This window comes from Polyodon spathula, chromosome 10, assembly GCF_017654505.1.
Source record: "Polyodon spathula isolate WHYD16114869_AA chromosome 10, ASM1765450v1, whole genome shotgun sequence".
Lineage (NCBI taxonomy): Eukaryota > Metazoa > Chordata > Actinopteri > Acipenseriformes > Polyodontidae > Polyodon > Polyodon spathula.
Window position 1 is genome coordinate 34,426,849 of NC_054543.1, and position 22,350 is coordinate 34,449,198.

Below are 22,350 nucleotides of genomic sequence, written 5' to 3' on the forward strand. Positions count from 1 at the left end.
GAAGATACAAGCACTATAAAAATGTAGCATTGGAATAATAAAAATAATGTTTAATATTTATAGTTTTGTTTTACTGACATGACAGTGTAGCATAAACACCTTTCTCCAGGTATTTATTGGCATGTATGTTTTAGCAATGTGCTGATGTTTTTGCTTCTTTGCTTGACTTTTACCAAGTCATCTGCTAAAACCCATACAGTTTTATTCATTGAGCGACTGACTGTGTGCTGTGTGAATCAGAAGGCTGCCCTGCTGTTGACAATGAAATATTTGTGTTAAATGTCACAAAACCACATCTAACCATGCCAATAAATTAGATAAATGGTTCTGTTTTTAAACATGTAAGCACAGTTACCATTTGACAAAATGAAAGTACTGCTGTTATGAATTATTAACATTGTAATTGAAATAGAAAGGGCATGCTGTACAGTACCGGTACTGAGCATAAATATTGTACTGGAAATGAAATACACAGAAACTGACAAACAACAACATGGGTAGCAGATAACTGGTATCATATGACATTGTCTCCTAAGTGATATCCAATTTAAAATATCAAGTTTAAATTAAGTTTTAAAAAGTTCATTCAGAATTTACTGGTGTGTAAAAGTGTGTCATGTCCTGTCCCCCCCCCCCCCATTGTTAATCTTTAAGTCTTTGTTAAACTGCAGTTGCAGTTCTTAATTCTCACAAGTGTACTATTCTTCTCTTCTTATCTATAATGACATTAAGTGTATGATATACAAGTTTAAAAAAAAAACAAATAACGAAGAAAAAAATTGGCATACCATATGATTGGTTTCCTGCTTTTGCTGTGTATGTATTATTGGAAATTAATACAAAACTAACTGTAACTAGCAGAGCAGCACCAATTTAAAGGCTGGAAGATCTTTTGCACACTTGTGAACAGCTGTAGGATGCTGGAATGTTTAAGGTAAATGTACAGTTACTTCAGCCAGTGAAATACAGCTGCAGTCAAAAGTTTACATACCCCAATGGAAATGTTTAATTTTTTGAAAACAAAGAATTTTTTGGAACATCTTATGTAGCCTACAATTATTTATTTCAACAATTTTTTTTTTTTTTTTGCAAAACTCCAAAAATGCTAATTCTGAAGTATTCATTCCCTTGATGCTATATTGTCTACAAGGTGTTAGAAATTTCAATATGATAATGCAGAGCCTAATCTTAGAAAAGTCTAGAAAATGTTGGATTGTAGGTGAACATTCTTAGAGAGTATAAAAGGGTCAGGCATAAGATGATTACTGTCATTACCAATAAGTCAATATGGGAAAAATTAAAGAGCTATCTGAAGACGTTAGGCAGAACATTATTTATTGTCATAAACCTGGAGAAGTATACAAGAAGATGTACAAGCATTTGATTATCCCAATTTCAACTACTGTTTCTATTATCAAGAAGTACAAGACTGGTGGTACTGTTACAACACTCCCTCTGTCTGAAAGAAAGGTTATTTCACCAAAAAGAAGTAGAAGTAACAATAGGAGATTGACTGGCAAAGATATTCACAGTGAATTGGCTGCAAGAGGGACTGGGGTTTCCATTTCAATCATAGGTCGAGTATTGCATGGTGAAGGTCTCAATGGTCGCAGGCCAAGGAAAAAGCCACTCTTCGGAAAATGTCAATCGCTAAAAATTTGAAAAACGACATTTGAAAGATGGATATGAGTTCTGGTCAAAGGTTTTGTGGCGTGATGAAGCAAAAATTGAGCTACTTGGTCACGCTGATTGTCTGGTGAGGCGTACAAAGAAAAGAACACCATACCTACTGTCAAGCATGGATGCGGTAATATCCTTCTATGGGGCTGTTTTTCCTTTAATGGTTAAGAAACATGATAAAATGGATTCCACAGCATACCAAAAGATAATTGGCCAACCATCTGAAACCCTCCTCTACAAAACTTGGTTTAAAGAGCAACTGGAAGTTCCAACACGACCACAATCCACAGCATGCATCAAAATCTGCTTCAGAATGGTTAAAGAAGAAAAAATCAAGGTTCTGGAATGGCCCGGTCAAAGTGTCGCTCTAAACCCGATTGAGAATCTTTGGTGTGAGTTTGAAGAAGGCTGTGCAAGAGGAGTCCTCGGAATTTGAATGAACTTGAACTTGAAGAATCATGCCAAAAGCTCATTGACAAATATCCTAGTCCTTTAAAAGAGGTTATTATTGTGAAAGGTGCCTCAAGTAGCTATTAATTTAATTTTCCTTGTCAGTGAATTAGCATTTTTGGAGTTTTTTTTTAAAAAATGCTGAAATAAATAATTGTAAATATCTATTTCTTTTAACTTTTTTTCCTCATCGACAAAAGTAAAACTTTTGCTACAAAAGATTTTTCCTATAATTATTTGTTTTCGAGAAATATTGGGAAATTTTTGACTACAACTGTAAATGGAGTTCTTGTTCTCTAAATCAATACTAGTTGACCTCAGACACACGGTGAACAACAGCTCTGGTGTACAGTCTCACTGATCGTGGCACAGTGAAACTGTTCAGTGATTGCAAGAAGCGGATTCATGTGGACAATCAAGTGCCACCACTGAAAGCAGTCAAGATCTGATAGTTGTGTTTCAACAGGGACATTGCCTTTGCTTTTTTCAGTCCTTGTTCTACTACAACCAAGAGGACAATGCCCCTATCTATAATTTCTGAGGAGCTAAAGACTGGATTAAAATGGACAATACTTACATCCCTCAATCCATTTAAGGCCTATAGACATTCCTTCATCAATGTCTATGAGCAAAAGTAATATTATCTGATGTTTTGCTTCTTTGACGCGCACACGTTTTATTGATTTAAAAAAAAATATACAATTGCACAATACAATACAAAAAGTAATACACATGTAAAATTAAATGAAATGAAATAGATGTCTAATAAATAAACTAGTAACAATACAAAAGAGAAATAAATGAAAAGAGAGAAGACTCACATGCAAATCACCAGGAAAGTTGAACAGTGGATATAAGTTTCAATCCATTAACAGATATAATAAAACGTTTTAGAGACCCACGCAGTGTATTAATTTTCTCCATCTTAAGAAAATGCATAAAATATTTTATCCAATGTATAAATGAGGCAGGGTAGCTTGCTTCCAATTAAACAACATCAGGAGTCTTGCCAGTAGAGAAGGCCAGGGTGTCAGACTGCAATCTGGAACAAAAAGTTGCTTCCCAGCTTTACAGTAAAATGTACTATGAGTGGTGAGGGATCCATGGGTTTATTGAGAAACTCAAAGATGGAGGTCTAGAATGGGGACAACCTCTGACTTCACCAGTGCATATTAATTAGGGTGGCAGGGGCCTGTTTTCATCTGTCATAGGCTGGATCCAGGACTTTGACAAATCATTTGACTCAGTCTTTGTCTTCAGTTGTAGATACTGAGTAGAATATTAGAAGATGGATTTTAGCAATGTTAGGTTACTCAATATGTGTTCCGATGAGATTAAACAACAATCGCAGTAAGTAATCCATAACATATATAGCAACATATTTAACACGTCCACCCTGAACGATATTTTACTATATTCCCCATGCAGGAGTCGAAGCTTGTACATACCCCAGATTTCTTGGCTTCCATTTCTCAGTAAGTGCAGTATGCAGCTCAAGTCCTTTATAAATAGCATTCTGTAGTTGGATGGTTATACACTGTAAATATAAATTCAAGAGATCACACCCTTCTGTTCATCACGGGCATTTACAACCATTACTAATACCCATATCTCTGGTATGTACTCATGTCTGCTGCATTCATTAACTGATCAAATATCAAATAGCGATTACAGGATCAAAAGTGAACACCATAATGCTTAGTAGCCTTTGTACTTAGTATACAGATAACATTATTAATACCTGGGTGACCTAATTTTGTTATTCGGTTTATGATATTGTGTAATCATTGTTTTCCAGGGTAGGGTGTCCTTGGAGAGAGTTCACCAGAACCTTGTTTTATACAGATGTAGTTTAAGTCACACTGCACCTTGGTTTTTCAGGTCTTCACAGCAAACATATGCACACACAGGCAGAGGTACAATGTGCTGTGAATCCAGGACAGGCAATTTAGCAGAAAGGACTTATCTGTTGCAGGGTTTATAATGGAGTAAAGCAAGAACAACAATAAACATTATTAACATCCACTGTCACTAAGATGCTGCATTCAAATTCCCTTAGAACAAAAGAAAAACAGCTATTAACAATTAATTATATTGTGGTGTACTGGTTTGTCAAACCAAAAAATAAGTTAATTTCTAAAGTCGTCTTAAAATATTTTGACTGCCCCATGCATTTAGAAGCAATCTATGGAAGTATTTTTATGGATACATTTTTACATTTTCTATTTCATTAATCTTGTATCTTCAGTTTTCTGCAAAATCTCTATTCTTTTGGCTATTGGCTATTGTTGTCGCACTCTGCCGTGTCTATCTTTTTCCTCTTTGTTACACCTTATTTGATATCTGCTTTTATATAGAGCTGCTTAGAGCTCAGAAAAACAACAAAGGGAAACAAGTGTTTTATTAAACCACCCCCCCCCCCCTTTTTTTTAACACTAATCCCCTTTGACAGAGCAGGTATTTACAAGCTGTGTGCAAAAGTTGTATCCAGAAAACAGACATGTTGTGAGAAGTATATAGTGTACCAAAAGAAGCAACTTCAAAAAGAAAAAGGTATACTTGATTAGTTATTATGAAATCAATTATATCAGTACATTTCAGACTACAAGTCCTTTTTCAGCTGGATGGAAAAAACAGTGTGTATGTGTGTGTGTGTGTCAGTATATATATATATATATATATATATATATGTGTGTGTGTGTGTGTGTGTGTGTATGTTGGAGTGCCCCATGAGGTTCTCATCTGCTATTGTGCTTGCTTGAATGGGTACCCCCGACTTACTCTACTAAAATCTCAGATTGCACTGGTTTATGTTGACTGTGGTGGTTTAACCTAACTGTTAACACCTGTGCCTGTTACGCAAAACACAGCCATAGATGCAATATTTCATGCAGATTTTTGTTTACCTTTTATAACAGTTTATTTCAAATCCATGTTCTATCATTAAATAGCTATTTTCATGCAAATAAAATGTGGTGCTCTGAAGCACTATTTATTTCAGTATCACCACTTACTATTCTACTTAATTTAGTCCGTGTGGTAAAATTTTACAGAATCCTTGGATGTGAAAAGACTAAGACAAATTAAAGGGTTCTACAACTGTTCTGTCATTAAGTCATGACAGTTCAAGAAAGAATACATTCCTGAACTGGATTTCTGAAGATGTATTTATTTTTTTTAATTCTCTGCATGTGAACAATGACATTCAAAATTTGAGAATTTTCCTTTTGACAGACATGTATCAGTTCCAATTAAGTAGAATACATATAACTTCGGCCTCTAATTGTACATGTACACAACATGTTTACAATATTTTGGAGACAAAATCTAGTTCTGTAATGAAGTTGTTGCCACAGTAAAAGGTTACCTTCTCATTGTGGAGTTAATCTTCCTCACCTAGTACAATGAACAATCTATCTGACACCTCACAAAAAATAAAATGAAAAAATCATATCAGGATAAGCATACAAAATATTTTTTTAAGTAGAAAGGAAATACATCAAAGCAACTTTCAAGGAAAACTACAAGCAAACTGAAGGAATGGTCCCAGAAAGACTGCATCACTGGAGGTCTGAAATCAAGAAACTGTCAGCAAAAAGCAACCTCACTTTACTTACTTCAATTTGTCAAGGACATTCTGAAGAAGGGATCATTCCACTACATCAAACCTTGAGTCACATTTCAATTACCATTCCAGTATCTTAAAGGTGCTCCATCGCCAAGGCGTTAATGAACAGGTTGTACTTTTATGTTAAATTTCCACTTTTTCTCATATCAATGGTATTTATTTTCTTTTTTTGTAGGACACCTTTTAAGACAGTCAAAATATCTCAACAAGCTTCCCTAACTCAATCTGATGTAATCAGTTAAGTTTAACATCTTGTTAACACCACTTCAGTGTTTTAGAGTACCTTTATATAACAACATGTAGGCAGGGTGTCGATTGGCACTATTAGGAACATGCAGCTCCCAAGTGAGAGTCTTCTTGCTTGCACAAGTAGTTAACATCTCACATCAGCTCACCTGCAGGGATCACAACTGTAACAGAACTGCATCAGACAGCACTGCCTCTTGCATTTACATGAAATTGAAGCATGTGGATGCAAATCTAATCACGCATACATATTTCAGGGACTGTGGGAACATCCAGGAAAGGTAAGTCTTAGGAAGATTGCAGAAGGTAATTATATAAAAGAAAAATGAGCCCTCCCTCAAATATTTTTTTTTTTATTACAATTTATGCTAACATTGATTTTACCTAATTGTTTATGGTTTGAAACACAAGTACAAGCAGAACCCTTGCTATTTGTAAATCAGTGGTAAAGACATTAACTGTAACCTTATAGCTTAAATGTACAATTATAGACTCTTGTACCAGGAAATTATGGTAACAAACAGACATTCTAGTTTTTCTTAAACTGGTGTGGCTGCTTTAACAGGTGCATTAAACTCAAACTAACTTAATTTGGGTCCTGCAACTTTAGATATATTATGGACAGATCTGGTCAGTGATTATCACTGTCGAGACAAATGGTCTTCTTTCACGTTTCACTGGAAAGAGTAGTACATAATATCAATATAGTGCATTTTAACTTTTTTTATTGAAAAGGGTACATGTCAAATGTACACAGACTTTTATGTCTTACATAATTACTACACACAAAACATTACTCCACAGAATCTAACAAACATATACTCTATTGATTTTTATTGTTGTGGTGCAGTTTGCTTTCTTTAGATTCTAAAAATACAAATAATTTCTGTTCACTACATATCCACTATCCCTCTGAGACACGTGGCATTGCAACATGTTAGGTAAACATTAAAGACACAATTTTAAATATAAATATCGAATGTTCTGTACATTATTGCATCAAAGGGCCACAGAGTAATGCAGCACCATTACAAACGAAGGATTCTTTTAAAACTATATAACAATGAAAGGTCCGTGATTTGCCTGCCAAATAACTGGCAAGATCAATGGTATATAAAATTTTCCAAGCACAGTTTTTTTTTCCTTTGAAAAATGCATAACAACGTTCAGCAACAAACCCAGTGAGGAAGCTACCAAATAACTTATAACAACAACAACAAAAAAAAGCTTACAATCAAAATATACCGATTGTGAAATTCATTTTATGGCTATCTAGGTTATTTATTTATTTATTTTTTAAAGTAACATGTACAAAGACCAAGGAAGCATAAAAATGTATGAACACAAAAGTAGGCAGCTGTTAGATGAGCATAAAAAGGTTTAAGCTTTAAATTAGACATGATACATCTAATTTACTACACAATACAACAGTACTGAGGCCTAAAACAGCATTACACAATCCCTGACAACATCAAGACATAATTAAAATCATATACTGTCCGTTACTGAGATGTGATCCACACATTGGTATACTTCTGTGGCTGGAGATGCCTGTTTTACTGATAAGGAAGACCATGGTATATTCAAGTCAGCCAGGAAGCAGTTCAATGCTCTTCATATTTCGATTCGATTCTTTTTGACAGACATCCTTTAAAAACTTATTTAGTAAGTGCAGATACCTCTTTAGATGCAGATGTTAAGAGTAAACAATAAAAAAATACAGCCTTTGTTCGAAGCTTGTAAATCCAAGTATCCATTCATGTAGAAATACACTGCTCAGTTGTGTACACTTCACAACTCCGTTAGACCAAAAGCAAGGATCGCTTAAGCGTGTGCAAGCTTTACTTCCCCTTTGCTACTGGCCTTTCATTGTCATGTCCTGTCAAAGAATCAATATGGTGCAAAGAGGATTGATCCTGCTGTTGGACGGATTGGCCCAGGTGCTGCCCTGAAGAAAGATGCTGGTAATGCGGAAGTCTGAAAGAGTGCGCTATTGGGCCGGGGGTGAAGAGAGAGAGGCGATACGGCTGCAGGTGAAAATGAAGGTGAAAGAAATGTAGGGGCCAGTGGCTTGACTAGGTCCTTTTGGAATGCAAGTTTGGCCTGGGATTGAAAAAGAAAACACTAGTAATAAAGAACAAAAAGCACAATACTGTTCAAAATATCATGAGCAGGTTTTATCTTTTAGGCTAACAATAGAAAAGCCAGCTTATCTGGTATGTGCTATTACTGTCAAAATAAAAGCTGAACAAAGCAATTACCAGCACAGTTTGAGTATTTCAGTATAATCTGTCCTTGCCTTAATTATGGTTTAAAAGTGTGATTGGCAAAAATACAATTATAATATGAATACAGAGAATTAATGGGGGACAAAACAGGGGACGGGAAGCCAAAAGCCACCTGCCATCTATTTATTTCTCTAAAAAGCAAGTCATTTTTCTTATTGGGGCATAAGTCCAAGCAGCTGTGAATTTGGGATGAAGTAAAATGTGGAATTTTAAAAAGGGTGAAATTACCTTATTTTTCCCATTAGGATGTCAATTTTTTTTTTTTTTTTTACAAAGAAATGTAAGAAAACTTACTGCCAAAACATTTGAGCTGCGTTGTTGTTTATTATAGGGACTGTATTTGGGTTTCATGGGTTTGCCAGCTACTCTGTCCTTGTGTCTCCTACTGGAAATGTGCTGTAATGAAGAAAAAGGAGTTTAAAAAAAAAACTCACTGAGCATATTCTGCATTTCTGACATTTAATCGTACCTTATACTCTATACAAGTTCATCATATATTTATCCAAGCAAGGTTGAATGTCTGAAATGAGGCAAGTACAAAAATAGCCACTAGGTGGGTAAGGAGAATGATCTAGGTAAAAAAATGCTGGCGACCTAACCATGCCAAATCTATGTGCGCAGAAACAGTAATACATGATAAGACCATTATGAATGGATAAACGTAATTGTACCTGTTTCAGCTGGATTTCAGAATTGACATGAACATCACAGATTTCACAATGGAAAGTCTTGTTCTGCAGGCCTGACCCTTTAACAATGCTTGCCTGCACCTTGAGTTTGGATGCAGGTCTGGGGTATGCCTTGATAGGACCAGCTCCATTTCGAGCTTCCAGCATTGTTTTGTGCTTTGAACCTGTATTTGAAACAAACACGCAGTTACTTTTAGATGCACTATCATTTATACTCTATATTTCCATAGCTTGATAAGACACAACTCAACTGTTTGCTGAAATGCAGCTGTTGGTATTGGTATGCAGGATACAAGCTGATGAGAATCTTACACAACTTAAAATGAAGCTCATAAAGCTTACTCTGTAATTGTCTACTTTCACACTCACTGCCCACTAGGTGTGTAAACTTGTATTTTATCCTATTTTTAACAGACCATTGGGAAGCCTGGACACATTGCTTGATTAACAACAAAGAGTAAAATGTACATACTACAGAATGGTACACTACAGTATACTACATTCTAGTTGTTTATCCTATCTGCTATGTCACTACATAAATGTATATTTTTAGCTAAAAAAGATCTCATAAGTGCATATTTTATTAAGGTAAAAATAAACCAGTACACCCCATATCAGTCATATACCATGTCAAGTAGTACATTGGATGGTGTCAAACCAACTACAATTTGCTAGCCCCAGCTGTTTCCAAGCAATACCCTTGAGGAAACTTTGCTGCTGCTGAATGGTAGGGGCTAGAGGGTTGGTTACATCTTTTTTCCCCAGTAGCATAGCACTACCAACCTGTGTTGTGTGCCTCCAACTGTGACAGGGAGTTGACAGCTACTTTACATAGTGAACAGTAAAGGAGCTTCTTTGCTTTCTCCTCTTCAGACTCTGCAGGTGCAGGACCATCTCCGTTCTTCATTACAGTCAGTACTGCCTCAGCAGGAGCAGTTGCCACTGTCAATGCTTTGGGGGCAGGTTTAGAAATTAGATTGTGAACCAACAGTGGAGCAGCAACCAAAGGAAGGGCAGCAATCGGAGGTGGGGCAGCGATCGGAGGTGGGGCAACAACGCAAGGAGGGGTAGCTTTAGCAGTGCTACTGGGCCTCACTTTTTTTCCTGAGAAAAAAAAAAACATCCATGGTTAGGAGAACAAAATAATGAGGTTCTGGTAACTCTCAATTCTCTTTGACGCTCATTAGCATTTCATGGATTGTAAAGTATAAACCAGGAATTGGAATTATCGTACGTCATGCAGATTTTCGGATTTAACCAATAAAAAAAAAGCTAATTTGTTCTGAAACATCTGATATATATATATATATATATATATATATATATATATATATATATATATATATATATATATATATATATGAAACCAGAGTACAGCTAATAAAACACCCATAAACAGTGGAAATGGTTATTCAATTCACATTGACTTCACCCCTTTCCCATGAAAAACAAAAAACTACTTATACTACTACAAAAAAAAATTCCTAGTGCAGCTGGGCAATGCCCCTCCTTCCTGATGAGATTAGAATTAGGAATGGAGGCTTTAAAACAGAATTGCAAATTGTGGCAGAATGTAAAATTCCTACACACAAATGTGCCCCTGACCACAAAGGTTTTGTTGTGGAAGACAGCTAAGGAAAGAAGGTAAAACTTAAGTATGCAAGTACTGTCAAGTTACTATACGTATTTTGACAGAAAAAAAAAAAAAAAACGCCCACGCGTTTTGGAAAGTAACCAAAAACAATAACTTCATTCAGTACATAAAAAACTGCCCACCCCCCCCCCCCCCGCCAAAAACAAAAATGTACATAAAACTCAAAAATAGCTAAAAAAATAAGCACCGAAACATTTAATTAATAAAAACCTGAAAACAGAAGCCCTGCGTACAAGACAAGATCGTTCTGTGGCTTTACAAAGAATGATTGGTCTACTGTGGTAAGAATGAACTGACTGTAATACTAATAGAAACTAAGATGACATTAATGCAGATATGATTGATGCATGTAAGACTGCACTGAAGCACACTCCTTATTAAGGTTATAAAACCTACATTTCTGCATTATTATCATATTCAAGTGGTGCTTTAATTCAGGATAAATACGAACCCATTGGATACATTTGCTAAATGTATTTTCGTTGGCATATTTAGTTAATTATCATAATATAACTGTATGGACATTTTTTATTTGGTACTTCAATCTGCTGCAACATGACTTTAACCATCATTATTATTATTAGTAGTAGTAGTAGTATTTATTTATTTGGCAGACACCTTTATTCGAGGCATAACATGCTGATCATATTACTGCTTAAATACCATAAAAATGAAATTCAATGATGTATTGTATTAATAAACTAATGGTATATTAATACAATACATCTAGAGTCACAACATCTTATAAACTATGACACTGAAAAACCTTATTGTAAAAAATCACTTCAATTATGCACAGTAAAGCATGAACACTAACAAGGTGATAATGTGCAATTTAAATACTTTTGTTACCACATAAAAGGTGTCATATTCAGAACACCTCAAATCAATTATTGCTGGTACAATTGCTAGCCACAATAAAAACAGTGCTTGTTTTTTCTTCTTCTGAAATACACTGTCAAAGTCAGAATCCTTGCATAGCATGACAAGTGATCTGATTAAAATGCTACCATAATTAGTAAAACTTATACAAGATTGGGTGCAGGGGACTGCAGGGGATTACACAATCTACACTTACCTCTTGGTCAAAGGGTGGGGGGTGTTGGTGGGGAGATATTAGAAAGTTTCACAATACACAATGTGTCTGATAAACCGAGTAAAACTATCCTCACAACAACCAGCATTCAACATGGTAAAGCATTATTCAGAACTGGGGATACTAAACAAAACAAAAAAAAAAAACAACACATGCCAATGATGAGCGATGGGAGCCAGCAAGCAAAGACCCCAAAAATGTAGGGGACAGATGTAAACAAGAACACAAGTTGCTATTAACCTGGTTTGTCAGAGTTGTTGGAAATGACTATGGTCTTTGCGCTGTCCTTAGCAGAAGCAGTTTTCTGCTTATTTTTCGGGGATTCCTGTGCTTTGAGCTTCTTGGCATGTTTAGTGCCTTTGTAGTGTGCCTCAGCTTGGTTCTACAAAGGAGAACAAATGAACAATGTGATCAGGCTCATTCTTCACAGTGTTACACACATCATGGGTGACAACGCAGAATTAAAAACACAACTTTCAATAGCGGGCACCATACATATTTGTAATACAAAAATCTTTTAAAATTGACCTAAAAAGGTGCTATGCTACTGAGCATACGCAACATTCTAATAGTTTTCTTTAAAAAGCCGTCTGCTCATGGCATAGAAATTTGATGAAAAACAACTTAAAATGAATAGGTTTTTAAATGAAAATGAGTAAGACTGAATAACCTTGTTACCATGTAAACTGCTCTAAAATATCAACAAATAATCACATATAACAGTGTTGTTTTAGTTATTTCGATCATGGCAGGTTACAATCACACTGTCAGATGGCAAATGGAAGCTTGGTTTTGTGTTGTCTACAGTAACATATCTATATATCTATATCTATATCTATATATATATATATATCTATATCTATATATATATATATATATCTATATATATATATATATATATATATATATATATATATATATATATATATATATATATATATATATATATATATATATACATACATACATACACACACACACACACACACAGTGCCTTGCAAAAGTATTCAGACCCCTGACCAATTCACTCATATTAATTAATTAAAAAAGGTACATTGAAATTTAGTTCTGTTTGATATTTTATTTTAAAACACTTAAACTCAAACTCAATTATTGTAAGGTGACATTGGTTTTATGTTGGGAAATATTTTTAAGAAAAATAAAAAACTGAAATATCTTGCTGGTATTCAACCCCTGTGCTGTGGAAGCTCCCAGTTTGCACCAATGAAAGAAATTGCTCTAACGAGGACACAATTGCCTTACCATTGGCCTCCACCTGTGAACCATTAAAGTTGCTGTCACATTTTCTGGATAAAAACCCCACTGTTGAAGGATCATTGGTAAGGCTGTGAATCTGAAGGAAAATGAAGACCAAAGAGCATTCTACAGAAGTTAGAGATGAAGTAATACAAATGCATAGATTAGGGAAAGGGTACAAAATAATATCGTAGTAATAAAGTGTTTGGATATCCCAGTGAGCACAGTTGGATCAATAATCAGGAAGTGGAAGCTGCATCACACCACCCAGGCACTGCCAAGAAAAGGCTGTCCCTCAAAAGTCAGCGCTCAAAAAAGAAGGCGACTTGTGAGAGAAGCCACAGAGAGGCCAACAATCACTTTGAAGGAGCTACTGAGTTCAGTGGCTGGGAGTGGAGTAATACTGCACCAGTCAACCATAACAAGAGCTCTGCATAACACTGGCCTGTATGGGAGGGTGGCAAGAAAGAAGCCGTTACTCAAAAAGTACCATCTGAAAGCACGTCTGGAGTTTGCCAGAAAGCATGAGAGTGACCCAGCTGCGATGTGGGAAAAGGTTTTGTGGTCAGGTGAGACCAAGACAGAGCTTTCTGGCCAAAGCTCAAAGCGCTATGTGTGGCGCAAACCTAACAATGCCCATGCCTCAAGACACAACATCCCTACAGTGAAGTATGGTAGTGGCAGCATCATGCTGTGGGGATGCTTCTCATCAGCAGGGACTGGGCATCTTGTTACAATTGAAGGAAGAATGGATGGAGCAAAATACAGGAAAATACTGCAAGAGAATCTGCTTCAGTCCGCTAAAAAACTGAAGCTTGGGAGGAAATTCACCTTTCAGCAGGACAGTGACCCCAACCACAAGGCCAAAGCAACATTGGAGTGGCTCAAGAACAAAAAGGTGAATGTCCTACAGTGGCCCAGTCAAAGTCTTGATCTCAATCCCATTGAGAATCTGTGGCACTATTTGAAAATTGCGGTCCACAAGTGTTGTCCAACCAACCTAAACAACCTGGAGCAAATCTGCCAAGAAGAATGGGCCAAAATCACTCCGACACTGTGTGCAAAGCCGGTACATACTTACCCCAAAAGACTTAAAGCTGTTATTGCAGCGAAAGGTGGCTCTACCAAATATTAATGTGTGGGGGTTGAATACTTATTCAAGCAAGATATTTCAGTTTTGTCACCTTATGACAATGTCACCATATGACAGAATTGGTCAGGGGTCTGAATACTTTTGCAAGGTACTGTGTGTGTGTGTGTATTAAACTGACAACATTATTCAGATTAATAAACTCATACACCTCAGATCATGCTACAATTTTTTTACTATTTTATTTTCAGGAGTCTTATTTTAAGGAAATAGTTCATGATTGCCTTATTTATTATAGAATGGCTTTCAAAGTTATTTTTGGAATTTCACTGCAGCAAATCTATCAGCACTGTTGCTCCACTTATCTCTTATTTGCTTCCATGCAATGCAATATGAAATGCATTGCAGAATCCGTCAACTGCGGAAGCATTAAATCAGAACTGACGTGAAAATAAAAGGGTCAGGTTTAAACAGCCCCACCTGCCACACTGAAGAAGATCTAAAGAAAACAGCAGATGTAGAGATGAAAAAATACATATATTTTGGTGAGGTATTAATGATAGAACTGGTAATTTTAGGGTGCCTCTATTGAAAGAAATGTACTATTAACTCCCACAATTAATATCATGATTTGTTTATGCAAAGAAGGATAACTCATAGAAAAAAAGCATGCTATTATGTAATGACACAAAGTGACTATTAAGAGCACAGTGCTACAGGTTCCAAATACATTCCTGTATGAGAACTTGTGTTGATACACGCAAAGCAGTATCAAAGGCATAAGACTGAATCATAACTAGGAACACTGGATGCTGCTCACTTTGTCAAGTGAAGCAGGTTATGAATATGCAAACAGTATGCAGAAATGGCACAAGCAAGACAAGAGAACACAAAGCTAAATTTGTGTTTCTTTAACCACTACAAAGGTTGATTGCACCATCAGTCACCTTAATAGCTAAACTATTCATTCAAGTGACAAAACATAACTGAACATATTCATATACAACAGCACCATACATCAGACTATAAAGTATGCAGTGATTGTAACACTTTCCTAGTTTAAAGAGGCAGTATGTAGTAAGCTTTCAGCTTGGTTGAATTCTTTGCTGAAACCTTTTACCTGAATACCAGTAAATAGTTTTCCCCATTTAGGAAACATGCGGTTATATTTACATGACTGAAACATACTGGTTCTTTAAAAATATTGTGCTGCTCTATAATCTTTTAACAAAAAGTACAGGTTTGGGGGGGGATTTAAAGGATCACAGTAGATCCGTACCACTGCACAAATGTAAAAATGAGCATATGCTCTTTTAATACATCGTTTGCAAAGCTAAAATACTACAAGAAAGGAGGTGTAAGTGCACTCAAGAGAAAGACTTACTTAGTCATCGAGAGCTAGTAAGCCTTTCTGCTGATATTTGTAAAAATGCTGCCTGCAATATCAGCATTACCCTACTACTGCCTGTGTTTCACTCCATTCCCCTCCTCATCTATTGTACATGATACCTGTTAAAAACAAACAAATCCATATACTATTATAGCTTCTTTAGCGGCTTACTGTACTACAAAATTATATATTATATATAGGGTACAGGGTGATTATAAAGTAAGTTTACCACATCAATGATATGGTGCGTTGATGTGGTAAACTTACTTTCTAATCACCCTGTATATACTGTACTTTTAACAATTCCTGCACTGTCAAGATAGGTATCTATCAAATCATGTAAAGACAAAATGTTGGAACACATTTATATCCCCTCGTTCTAACTAGACAGACTCCTAGGACACTCAATGCTGAGCCTCTTCTGCTGAATCACTGGCACTCCACAATCAATGAGCCAATTAAGCCACATGAATGCGTATTTACACCAAAATTCAAAAGTATTGGCCTTTCACTTTTTTTCCAACTAAATGCACTCTCTCTCAGTTGTGTCCACAGCTAGAATAATAATTCTACTGTTGAGCTAGTTTTTAAGGGTCTTTTCTCTTTATCAGGACTAATTATTTTGGCCTTGATCTAACCAAGTTCAGACTTCCTTTCCCAGTCTGTTTTGGATTGCATAACAGTGCATTTAAATACGGTACAACTGCATAACAGTGCATTTAAATACGGTATATATAACGGCATAACAGTGCATTTAAATACGGTATATATATAACTGCATAACAGCGCACTTAAATATGGTATATATATACATAACTGCATAATAGTGCATTTAAATACGATATTGCCTTTCCGTTGCTTCGTGTTCTTTACAGTTCTATATTAAACATTGCTGAAGTTTGTTTTTATTTAAAACATGTCTTTTGTTTTGTAACTCATGGAGTTTAAAAAATGTGACAGCAATTAAAAATATATATCGAATTCAGTTTATTTTTGCCTTTCTTTGGCATGTGAACTTCTATCTTTGTCCATCAGTATCCCCTGAGACTACAGATTACCCTCTTATCTGGAAAGAAATGTTCACTTCTTAAATTAATCATACCTCACTCTAGACAATTGCTGCTGGAAACCTTAATCGGGAATGCAGACATCACTGCATCTCAGCTCTTCTTATCTTGTTACCTGTCAATCTTCTAATGCTTTTCGGACTAGGCTGTATCACATTTAAAAGGCAAACAGCTTGATAATAAACTCTCGGGTAGCATAGCACACTCAAACTGCAAACTCAAACAAACTAGCCAAGCATTATTTAAAACTTTTTTTTTTCAGGCTTCTATTACTGTAGTTACACTATATATATCATATATATATATATATATATATATATATATATATATATATATATATATATATATATATATATATATATATATATATATGTGTGTGTGTGTGTGTGTGTGTGTGTGTGTGTGTGTGTGTGTATATATATATATATATATATATATATATATATTTGTATATTTTGACATGACATTAACATAAGTAACATAGACTCAGTTGGATTCAGGCCACACTTTCATCCTCTGTCTTATTTCAGATGGCACAGCTAACTGGAGATAAGATAATAATATCTCATGGAACGCCTGATAGGGATAGTCCATTTCCTTGGCTCTCATTATCTGACCTTTCTCCTAATTTTGGTAATTAATATTTTTTGGGGAAAAAAAAAAGGATTGCTGGAGGAACCGAGTACACTAAAGGAGCTCTTAAGGCTACTACAAAAATACAACCAGAATGTTATCAAAACAAGAACCTTTGAATGAACACAGAGCTTAGAATTAAACAGGTTTGCATTTGATTACAATAAATGTTATCCAAGCATATAGTGACATTTGTCTGGGAGGGAGTATTGACATTTGTAATAACTTTATGGGAAGGAACATATCAGCAATTGGCTAGATTGCTTTTATTCAAACAAAAAAAGGATAAAGGAACAGGATGACAAAATCACCGCTACTGTCCAAGCCTGGCTGTGAGAGTTTGATTATATATACTGTAGCATTTCATTAAATGGCTTGGCCTTACCTACAGTTTTGTAATGTCAAATTCAGAACACACTTGCAGTTTATCACTTGGCAGGAGCCTGAACAAGACTTGGCAAACAAAGACATATAAATAAGGCCCTGTAAAAATCACGGAAAGTTTCTTTAAAATTCACAGCAGTGTCACAGGTAAAGTATCGTATTTTGCAGAATGTGCACAGAACTATTTTATAAATTACAGATGAATGAACTGACATCATCAAAATCAATGTCAAAGTTATTAAAGCACTTTTCATTAGCTTGTGAAATGGTGTTGTAATTAACAGCCTGTAGGTAAAGTGTATCTCCAAGGGCAGCTTTCAGTTCTAGTACATCAGGTGCATGCTGACCATTTAAGTCTTGCAAAACAAATGCAATGTGTAATCCATATTGATTTTGGGCATCAGTCGACTCGTCGGTGACCACTGACAAGTAATAAGACTGTTTTACGAATTCCATAATCTCCTGCTTGTGATACTCGGCAACTTTAGGTAATTATTCTTGTCTCAGCTGGGCTGATAAAGGAATGACTCCACCATTTGCTACACTTGATATGAAGAATGTACGTAACTTTTGGTTGTCCAATTTTTCACGAGGGATATTTGCGCAAACAAACTTTAATGTGTTTCGTGCTTTATGGTTTTCAGTGGACTTTTGGAACATGGATGTCACCATTTTTTGTTTCTTTGCAAGTAAAGCAGTCACAGTACTGCTCTGGATTTCCGCCCTTCTCTTTCAGTGAATACCTGAACCTAAATGCCGGTCAACAGCTGATTCTCGGTAGTGATCTATAGTAACGTTGCAGGACATTCAGAACAGCTTACCTCCATCACTGTGTAAAACTCCTGCTGGATACTGCTTTACATGATCTGCTGCAGACACATTTTTAGCCTTTTAGAGACATTCATTTTCTTGTTTAGTGTGTAGTATTTTAATTTCTCGCCTAGATTGCACAGTCACATGACACAATCACTGAACAGCACTATGTGCAAGGCGAATAGTACACGCAGGCACACAGCAGAGCTGTACAGTTAATTGTTTTGTATGAAATACAAATAATTATAAATATTTATTTCTTAAGAGCATTGTAAAAATTGCAGTATTGGGCTAATTTCACGATTTCCACGCAGCCCATGAAATCGCGATTTACACAGGGCCTTACTTATACTGTGTAAAAGCTGGTGTCTACAAGCAGTTGGAGATGTAATAGCTACTAAAATCCATCAGTAAAAGTCAATAACTACCAAAATACCCATTTCATAAATTCTTCCTTTCGTACAACTGCTCTTCTAAGACATTGTCTAGTTGATGAAAAGTGTACCAAAGTCTTAAAGGTTACATAAGGACCTTTTTATTTTAGTAAGTTACATGTTCCCATGTGTTGCTACATTTCCCATTATCCTCCTGCTCACATACAGTGGCTCTCAAAAGTATTCACCCCCCTTGAACTTTTCAACATTTTATTGTGTTACAACATGGAATCAAAATGTCAAAGTGAAAAATAAAATCTACAAATTGTTCTAAATTAATTACAAATACAAAACAGAAAATAATTGATTGCATAAGTATTCACCCCCTGCATATCTGGACACTGCAATTTTTGCCCATTCTTCTTTGCAAAATTTCTCAAGCTCTGTCAAGTTGGATGGGGACATTTGGTGAACAGCAATTTTTGACTCTTTCCACATATTCTCAATTGGATTGAGGTCCGGGCTTTGACTGGGCCACTCCAGGACATTGACCTTTTTGTTTTTAAGCCAATCCAGTGTGACTTTGGCTGTATGTTTGGGTTCATTGTCCTCCTGGAAGATGAATCTTCTCCCAAGTCCCAGGTCTCTTGCAGACTTCAGCAGATTTTCCTCCAGGATTTCTCTGTACTTTGCGCATCCATTTTGCCCTGTTCACAAGCTTTCCAGGCCCTGATGCAGGGAAGCATCCCCATAGCATGATGCTGCCACCATCATGCTTCAAGGTAGGGATGGTGTTCTCAGGATGATGTGTGGTGTTAGGCTTGCGCTAAACATAGCGCTTAGCGCTGACGCCAAAAAACTCTATTTTGGTCTTATCAGATCATAGGATCTTCTTCCACTGGTCTCAGAGTCTCCCACATGCCTTCTGGCAAACTCTAGCCGAGATTTGATGTGAGTTTTTTTCAACAATGGCTTTCTTTTTGCCGCTCCCTCATAAAGGCCAATTTAGTGAAGCATCCAGGCTATTGTTGCCGTATGCACAGTGTCTCCCAGCTATGCCGTGGAAGACTGTAACTCCATTAGGGTTGCCATAGGCCTCTTGGTGGCCTCCCTGACTAGTGCCCTTCTCGCCCGGATACTCAGTTTTTGAGGACGGCCTGTTCTTGACAGATTCACAGTTGTGCCATATTCTCTCCATTTCTTAATAATGGACTTTACTGTGCTCCGGGGGATATTCAATGCCTTGGAAATGTTCTTATATCCTACCCCTGATTGGTGCTTTTGAAGAACCTTACTCTGGATTTGCTTTGAAAGTTCCTTCGCCTTCATGATGTAGTTTTTGTTAGGAAATGTACTAACCAACTGTGGGACCTCCCAGAGACAGGTGTATTTAACCTGAAATCATGTGAAACACCTTAATTGCACACAGGTGGACTTCATTCAACTAATTATGTGACTTCTAAAGACAACTGGTTGCACCAGAGCTTATTTCAGTGTGTCGCAGCAAAAGGGGTGAATACTTATGCAATCAATTATTTTCTGTTTTATATTTGTAATAAATTTAGAAGTACTTGTATATTTTATTTTTCACTTTGACATTATGGACTTTTTTGTGTTTATTAGTGGCAATAACTCCTAATTAAATCCATTTTGATTCCATGTTGTAACACAATAAAATGTGGAAAAGTCCAAGGGGGGTGAATACTTTTGAGAGCCACTGCATGTAACTGAGATGGATTTACCAGTGAGCAGGAGGATGATGGGAAATGTAGTTCTGACAGGTCCATGCAGGTACATGTGAAGCCATCTTGAGGCAGGGAATGCAATTTAAAAAGTTTAAAAAAGTGGTCAAAATGTAAAAAATAAATAAATAAAACAATACATACACCTTACGTAAACAGTTGTTGCAACACATAGGAACATGTAACACAATAAAATAAAAAGGTCCTTATGTACCCTTTAAGAGTTGTGCAAGAATGGAATACAGTAAATTATTAATTCCCCACATAATTCAACTGCATAATGATGTTTTATACTGTAGAGAGGTTTGAAGCTCTTACAGCTTACAATACATCTCTCAAATTATTTTGAAACATTTTTGTTTTGCTACATAACAATTAGGCAGAGCTACATGTAACATACTGTATTCATTATGTAGATATATTTCTATTTTATTGTAGTGTGTGTGTGTGTGTGTTTGTGTAGATATATATATATATAATTGTTTTTTTTATTATTTTTTTTTTTTTTTCAAATATCCATTCTAATTAGCTGCCAAAAAAGACCAATAAAAGTCTTTTATACCTGCAATAAAGGACTAGGTACAGTTCTAGACTTACGGTAGAAATGTGTTGTATTCCTTTAGGGAAGTTGGATGTAAAAGTCTGTTCTCCAGAGTGGCCCACGGTACCATCACTTTTTACACGAATCAGAACGAAACATCTGTCAGTTGTGCACTGGGAGATCAGATGTCTTGCTCATTGTGACTACAGGTTGTCAACAGGGTGATGCAGTTTAATATACTGTATTACAGATAACATGTCAGTGATTCTAGCTGCATGGCATATTCCTCAATCATGTGAGGCACAGTGTACTCTATTTTAGGCACTGCAGGTATTTCACAATATGTAATTCTGTAGATAGTGATGTAAAAACTGTAGCTTTTGGGGAAAAAAAAGGGCAAATCAGAAAAGTTAAGTATATATATATATATTATATATATATCTATATATATAATATATATATCATATATATTATATATATATAGATTATAATATTTTGGATTTAAAAAATATATAAAAATATGAAAGTTACATTTAAAAATACATGTTAAAAGTACCTGGCCGACATGGGAAAACTTTGAACGGACACAAACCTGGACGGACCTATGAACGTTCAATATATATATTTTTAATGCTGCTGGCATAAAATATGAAGTGCAGCAGAAGGGTACAACATAACAATTAGAATCATGAGTCAGAAATCCTTGTAGTGTATCACCAACTCCAGGTTGCTGCTAAATAAATGTCCTTCTTTATGGCATGTACCGCTATACTAGTGATAGATTGATTAATCAAAGCTACAGCTGCAGTACCCAAGACTTTCCCAAGCTTTAATTACCCCCTTTCTTGGGGATGCAAGTCTCTGTTGATGCACGTCCCTTAGAGTTGTGCATGGTGTATCTGCATCTCAGGGTATCCTTACACAATTGTGATGAAACATGGTTGAGACTTTTTTTTTAATGATCTAAGGAGAAACAAATAAATAAACAGAACAGGACAATAAATCAGGTAAAACAAAAAAAAAAAAGATGTTGTTATGAAACCATTATATCAAGTCCTTTAAGTACACCTAATAGAAAATCTGAACTAAACCCAAATCCCAAATGGGGTCAGTGAATAAATGTCTACTGTCCGACATTAAAATGACTAATTTCTCTAACTGCACAGTTTAAAAGGTTTACAGTTTTACTGTATAATTTTGCCATTAATCTCTAGTAAAGCAGAATGTTACATTTGTGTTTTTAATCGCCTTCTATCTGCTTCAATACATTCCCTCACTCAAGTATTGAATACCTTTAATTATAGAAAATGAGAGCTTCATTGAAAGTC

The 22,350-nt window shown here is 35.8% G+C and overlaps 1 protein-coding gene across 10 annotated transcripts in view; it reads right to left on the minus strand.

Moving 5' to 3' along the window:
- Nucleotides 1-6,712: 6,712 nt before the first annotated feature.
- LOC121321452 (zinc finger protein 385B-like) overlaps nucleotides 6,713-22,350 on the minus strand; it is a 94,403-nt gene continuing 78,765 nt past the window's right edge. For 9 of the 10 annotated variants that reach the window (XM_041260405.1, XM_041260404.1, XM_041260412.1 and 6 more), the window contains 5 exons: nucleotides 11,972-12,113; nucleotides 9,765-10,085; nucleotides 8,964-9,145; nucleotides 8,587-8,688; nucleotides 6,713-8,107 (listed from right to left, as the gene is read on the minus strand). In XM_041260405.1, coding sequence (XP_041116339.1) covers nucleotides 7,895-8,107; nucleotides 8,587-8,688; nucleotides 8,964-9,145; nucleotides 9,765-10,085; nucleotides 11,972-12,113 — 960 coding nt within the window. In that variant the 3' untranslated portion in view covers nucleotides 6,713-7,894. The remainder of the gene's footprint in view (nucleotides 8,108-8,586; nucleotides 8,689-8,963; nucleotides 9,146-9,764; nucleotides 10,086-11,971; nucleotides 12,114-22,350) is intronic. The other variant, XM_041260406.1, reaches the window with a different exon arrangement.